The sequence below is a fragment of the Branchiostoma belcheri genome, unplaced genomic scaffold (genome assembly GCF_001625305.1).
Source record: "Branchiostoma belcheri isolate BF01 breed outbred unplaced genomic scaffold, Haploidv18h27 scaffold251, whole genome shotgun sequence".
Classification (NCBI taxonomy): Eukaryota; Metazoa; Chordata; class Leptocardii; order Amphioxiformes; family Branchiostomatidae; genus Branchiostoma; species Branchiostoma belcheri.
Genome location: NW_017803856.1, coordinates 10,690 through 17,838, shown reverse-complemented (window position 1 = coordinate 17,838; position 7,149 = coordinate 10,690). Strand labels below are relative to the sequence as shown.

Here is a 7,149-nt window from a genome sequence, read left to right as displayed (position 1 = left end):
CCCATCATGCCAGACTACCTGTACAGACTGGAGCATCCCAACTACAACGGCGCCATCCTCACCCACCACGTCAACCCAGCAATGTTAAAGTTGTCAACAAACATCAAAACTACGACATCATGCAGGGGACTGGAGACCTGTTCACCAGCTGTGCACGCGAGTGAGCATTCAGAGCGAGCCGAGGCGCTGCACAAACAGAGCATCAGACTCGGGATTCTATATGCCACCAAGCCGGCTGTTTCACTCGTCATATCCCCGGTGGTTGGATTATTGGCTGACAGGTAAATTTTAATTTTAACTATCTAAGCAGACAGAAGGTTAAATCGTTCTAATAATATCATAAAAGTTCATCTGCGTCGGTAGTTACATGATTAAAGTTAAAACTTTTGAAACAACACAACAAAGTTCTCTCAGCTAGAGCTTTCGACTAGTCACTCTGATCTTCCTCAGTAGATACCTTTGACCCAGTGTTCACGTCACACTTCAAAGAGGACACGTAACAAGCTTCATTGGGTCAGTGTATTGAGAAGACCAGAGTGACTAGTCGAAAGCTCTAGGTGAGAGAACTTTGTTATGTTGTTTCAAAAGTTTTTAACTTTAATCATGTAACTACCAACACAGATTAACTTTGTTGTGTTGGATCAAAAGTTTTAATTTTAATCATTATTATAATGTTTTAGATGCCGCTTTTAACACTTTAAAGTTGTAACATTAGTACGATAAAAATTAGATTATTTGGTCGTTACCTTATTTAAATCAACCCTGCTCCATTGCAACTAATTGTCAGGATGTGGAGGTTTAAAATATGACGCCTTTCTGGTGTATTCAAAAGCTGGAAAAACTGCCAAGTCGGGAATGGATAAACGTTTATATTTAGTGATGTTCAAATTCCCCTATCTTCAATAAGCCACAAGTATAAATTCACCACAGTTACTACAATGTAATTATTGTCTTTTGTAATTATGAAAATATGTCTTCATATCCAATATCAGCCAATTTTCCTCTCATTCACTTTTACATAAGTCACAGGTTTGAATAGTCCGATCATGAATGGTAGCAGATTTATAGAATTTCCTTATTGATTATGCAAATTAGATTTATAATTGTAATAAGATTATGTCATGTATCACTTAAGCTATCTACATTTCTAAAAACCATGATTATCTACTCTCCAAGCAGAGGTTTGGGTTTTGGGGGTATTTTTAGTCACGGTGGTAAAATCTGGGCTGTAAAGTTCCCACATTTCATAGAATCCGAACAGTGTTCGATCGTGTTCGATCTGGGCGATTCGAATCGAACCCGCGTTCCATTTCGGGGTCACATGCGGTCATTTACAATAAAGCGGCAAAACAAGCCCTTCTGCCTGAGTGACTCGCAACAGATAAAAAACAACACTTTTCTATAGATTCAAACAGTTTCCAGGACACTACATGTCCGCTATCATTTTTTTGTGGACATGTAACATGTAGCAAAGCTACTGTCGTATCCTTGGGTGACCTTGAATGCTGTAATGATTCTTTACGCCTTTATGAATAACACGGTGCACACTTTTGGGAGATATGACATGTCTGCAAAACTCGTTCAAACCTGGAAGCGTGGAGAGTCAAACATACCCCAATTACGGCTCAAAATGACTGTCACGGTTGTCCCGAAAATCGTGCTTTTGGGATTTTTGTAAACATGCGTTTCATTTGAATTATGGGTAATTGAGTCCTAAAAAAGACCCAAAAATTACGATTTTTTCTACCTATTTGTCGACAAAAAATATACTTATAGTCAGAAATTAAAAAATCCCAAAAGCACGATTTTTCGTCTTATTCCTAGTCGTCGAAAAATATAAAAATCAGTGATCTTGCGTAATATGTGTAGCCAGGTTTGCTCGGTGATTGGCTAAAATATGACGCTGACGAAATACCCGAAAAATTATCGTACTTTTTAATAGAAATAACGAAAAAATCATCCATTTAGCGACAAAAATCACAATTGAATGTATGTCAAGACGATAATTTTATTTTATATCAACGATATTTCCCTTCGACACTAGTTTGTTTATTTTCAAATGTTTTGCGATTAGCCCAAAATAGCGTCTTGTAACCTGATACTTTATCGAACGCCCCCAGCAATGGGAATGAATGGCCTAGTGACAGACCGCCATGAGTGTGTTTTTAGGCTTTTTTTATCGGGGTTTCTCTTTTGCACTGAATTTTTTTTCCCACCAAACCCAACCTCTGCCGGCACTCACCCCGGGAGGGGCAAACCTATTAAAAGCTATTCAAAACAGGCGATAGTGCCCCTCCCCGGGAACCATCAAACTGTCATTAGGGATATCCATTTTATTGTGGTGGATTATCACACATCTAGCCAGTCAGGAAGGCATTCATTGGGCTACACGCCTCCTGCTGACTGTGCCTATTCATGCGTCTGGTTCACACCTCCTTGCAGAACGACTGAAATGTGTTGAAGTGATTAGGTTTATAGCCCATTGAAGCTTTCGACTGCCGGCAGAGGTTGGGTTTGGTGGGAAAAAAAATTCAGTGCAAAAGAGAAACCCCGATAAAAAAAGCCTAAAAACACACTAAAAATACCCCCAAAACCCAAACCTCTGCTTGGAGAGTAATGATTATCCACCTCTAAATATTTTCCAACCAATGCTCCTATATGTCCTGAAAAGCTGCTTTGGGGCCAGATTCACATCACTTCTTTCCTACTTCAAGAGCTATGGATCATCCAAAATTCTTGACCAGATAATGTTCTGATAACGAGATTTCAAAACCGCAAGTTCAGCTGCAGTACCATAACAAGCCGCCAGGGGACACAATCTAATCATTTCTATATCTCATGAAGACCTTATAACCCATCTATCAAGTACTAGTATCAAGACAATCCATCTTAGCCTTCTTGTGTTATTGTGTTGACACACAAACACGCGAACGCCACCAAAAACGCAATCTTCTTGGCGAAGGTAAAAATTAGAGAAACAGCTTTAAAAGCGTGTTTCACTTTTCTAACCTTGACCTTAGTTCCTCCTGTTTCACTTTCAGCTTACTAGTATGTGTGACACAGAAGTCGCCAATGCCGTGCCAGAATGTAACCAATAAAAAGAACCGCATTTGTGTTTTTTTTTTCAGACTTGGTTACAATATACCACTGTACCTAGGCATACTTGTCGTCTTCGCATCAACTATTGGTATGTTATTTGTTTGCTTGTTTGTGACTACTAACTAAGAACTCTTAGCCTTATTACATCCGGGAAGGAGATGTCCTTCCGCGAGAAGGTATTGTTTTTTTATATGTGTATTTGTTTGAGTGTTCTCAGCTAAATGTATATTACGGATTCCCCGAAACAAATAATGCTGTTTGCATTTTTCATTCTACATGTCTTTATATTGAAATTATTGGTCCCCATGTATGTAGTGTGGTATCGCCCATTATCAACAGCTGTTAAACATTGTGGGACTAATGGAATATACCACATTACTTTCAGGAGGGGGTTCAAGTCTGTATTGTGTATCGTTATCGTGATATAACGCATCTTTTACGAATTGTAGCGTTACTGCTATTATTTCTGTTATGTCGAAACTAGCTATCAGCAGTCGTTGTGATAAACATTATTATGCTCACGGAGTTTTGGAATCTCATATGTCTTTACTTTACTATTTTTTTTAAACATTCTCTTTCTTTGATACGATATGTTTCGGCAGCATTTGCCTTCAGCAGATCCTACCCTGCTCTCATCATATCACGAGTGATTCAGGGTGTCGGAGCTCCTTTATCCACAGTAGCAGGTGGGTTTGTTAGTATGCCATGGCTTGTTGTCGAAGTGTTCGTTTCTAAACCAATTGCAGAAAACGAATTTTTTTTCACAACACAAACTGTTTTCTGTACAGTATATGTACACTATGACTTTGTTGGAGCCATGTGACATGTAGCAAAGCCGCTGTTGTATTCGTGGGTGGTCTAAACATTTATTGTCATGATTCTTTACACCGGTATCAATTAGCCCTATCCAATTACGGGTGGCATAACATACCATATCGACGGTTTATAATGACTGTAACGGTTTTCGAAGGAAATTTTTATTAGGGCTGTTTCAAACAATTATGCGACAGGGGCTTAATGCAATACTCTTCTCTCTATCCGACTGTAGCATTAGTTATGGTGTCAGCAGCATTCAGAGACAATGCAGAGAGGGCAAAGAACGTGGGTATCGTGCAAACAGGAATGACGTTTGGTATCATTGGTAAGTTCTTCACTAGAATATCATTCATGTTCTAATTGCGAACTAAAGAATAAACCAGAAAAAATGTTAATGACAATTCAAACTCCACTACTGGATACATCACGAAGATTGCTTCCAAACAGGTCGAGTGGCATACATCAGTCTAATGCTGGGGTCACAATTCTCACACGGGGCCCGGCCGGGCAGCTTCTGGGAACGAAAAGTACGACAAAAAAGACAACAGAACACAGAAAAGTTGTTCATAACAATCATGGGCACTATTTCTGTATATTCTTGACATAAATTGTTAATTTTTCGTTCATACACCCGGCGGGGCCCCGGTTTGGAAATGTGACCTGATTCGGCGTCCTGAAATGAATGACAGAACTAGTCGACAACTTGTCAAACATAAAAAAAACTTAAAAAGAAACAACCACATTCACTATTACGGCTTCGGTTCGTAATTGGCCCAGTGTTTCTTACTTTTGTTGACGAATGTACTTTATTGCTCGATAGTTGTACAACGTTTGACAACAATGACAGGGAATAAATACAACAATGCCACTCAGTTCTAAAAGAACAGAAATAATTAGATGTTATAAAATAATAAAACACCGGAATGAATTGGGCAATACCCAAATTTTCGGGCTGATTCCATTATTGCCGTCCACCTTGTTCACGAAATGGACCCGTCTACTTTTGGAATGTAAAGGTAGAGACACATGGCCGTAATAGCGAGTCATGCGTGCCAGATAACATGTGTCGCCCCCCGTCTCTGTTTAGGGTAGGACTGTGAGCTTTGATGTAGACCGCCTCCTTCACTCTGGTTCAGAGTTGGAAAGTGTCCCGGAGATTCAATACGAATATGTTTGAAAAACTCTGGGTTAACGGAGCCAGGACGTTAGTGTTCTAGGAATCATGTTTTTAAAGCAAGTTCTGTCTCACCTATATGCGTACCTCACACCTATTTCTCTTAAGAGTTTTGTCTTTCAGTAGCACAATGATATTCATAGCGAGTGGGTCTGAAGTAAGTCTTAAAACTGTACTTGAGGGGCTCATAGATACCCTTGGAATATGGTATGAAGACCAGACCTATATATTTGGTTTTGAAGATGAGGAATGATTCTTTGTGGCACTATCTATAGATTAGGGTTTGAGTGTTGTCGCCTTACAGCTTGGGGTGACAACACAAGCCCCAATTCATTCCAGTGTTGGCAGTCTAAGTTTAATTTTTATTCTATAATGAATTGTACCAACACAGTTGAACTTCCATTCTAACATTTAATGCTGATACTCTTCGACAAACTCTGAAGGGACTGCATTCATCATGGAGTCTGTCTATATATATAACTTAATATATATATATAACACAATATATGGAAAACAATGTCGGCCCCCGTCGCGGTTGAGTGAAGAATAGGCCCTGATGTAAAAGTCCTCTGAAAAAGTCCTTCATTCACTGTGCAGTAAGACTCTTCAATGTCAGTGACAATGGCTGATACATGTATTTGAAAACCTATGCCTGCTATTTGCATGCATATAGCAGAGTGAATGGTGTTTGCACATATTTGTATATAGTGTGTTTTCTGTGTACCTGTCCTGTCTTGTTTTTTAACCTATTGTAAAAATCAATTACACAATTCATGGATGCATGCAGCATTCCCTGCTTTTGTATGATTTTGTTGGATTGAATAAAACTGTAACTTCCTGTTTACCCACAGTCGGTCCTATTATCGGCGGAGTGATGTACCAGTTCTTCGGGTACAGCAGTCCATTCCTGCTGGTTGCTGGTATGACCATAGTGGACGGATGTGAGTAATTCTGTTTACCTTGACGTAAAAGGAAACACATTTGCTTAAAGTCAATACTTTTTTTGATCCAATAGAAGGTAATTTTCTCACCAAAAGTTTTCAATGAGTCACTCTGGTATTCCTCAGTAGACTGACCTGTCACGTAGCTTCTCTGAGTGTCCACATTGGGTCAAAAATATATGGAAAACAATGTCGGCCCCCGTCGCGGTTGAGTGAAGAATAGGCCCTGATGTAAATAGCCTCTTACACCGCTATCAGGAAGTAGTCTTGTTTGGTGTCCAATACATGTATTGTTACCGTGTGGTGACCCACTACTGTTGACGTCACAATTATGAAAAGTCTTACTGGGTCAGGAGTCTACTGGGGAAGACCAGAGTGACTGGTCGAAAGCTCAACGTAAGAGAATTTCCTTGTTTAGGACGTCTGTCACCATAGTAACTGGTACTGCGGCAAACAGAGTTGGAGGGGCCGGTCACCATATGTTTAAATGTCTTTGAGTAGGAATAAACAGAGCATTAGTTTCTCCGATTAGACTGTGATAAGTCAAAAATATTTGCTTTGCAAATGTGACATTTCTGACCTTTTTTATGATCAGGTACATGACTTACTACAAAAACACATGAGACATTAATTTCACAAATGAGTTGCAGGAGGTGGTCCTTTTTTTCTAGTATATTTGTGATACTGTCATTTTCATGACATTAAATGAGGAAGTATATTAAAAAATGTTTACTGTTGATACATGTATTTCACAGTTATGCGTTTGTTGCTGCCGAAAGAAGACGCGTCTTCGAATGTGAGTTTGCAAAACGTGGTTTACATATGTAATATTTAGTGGGGTCTTGTTGTGTAAAATACAATAAGATGCATAAGTACGATACATTAAACAACAGCCTAAACGACAACTGCTTAACAATAACTAGAATCTGTAAATAAGTTATTATATATATATATATATATATATATATATATATATATATATATATATATATATATATATATATATATATATATATATATATATATATATATATATATATACTACCTTACTTACCCTTACGTTAGTTAGTACTTAGTACTATNTACTATATATATATATATATATATATATATATATAT

The 7,149-nt window shown here is 38.4% G+C and overlaps 1 protein-coding gene across 1 annotated transcript in view; it reads left to right on the top strand.

Moving 5' to 3' along the window:
* Positions 1-6: 6 nt before the first annotated feature.
* Positions 7-7,149, top strand: part of LOC109471651 (chromaffin granule amine transporter-like) — a 10,633-nt gene continuing 3,490 nt past the window's right edge. The window contains exons 1-6 of the mRNA XM_019770988.1: positions 7-281; positions 3,129-3,187; positions 3,702-3,785; positions 4,148-4,240; positions 5,941-6,030; positions 6,786-6,826. Coding sequence (XP_019626547.1) covers positions 7-281; positions 3,129-3,187; positions 3,702-3,785; positions 4,148-4,240; positions 5,941-6,030; positions 6,786-6,826 — 642 coding nt within the window. The remainder of the gene's footprint in view (positions 282-3,128; positions 3,188-3,701; positions 3,786-4,147; positions 4,241-5,940; positions 6,031-6,785; positions 6,827-7,149) is intronic.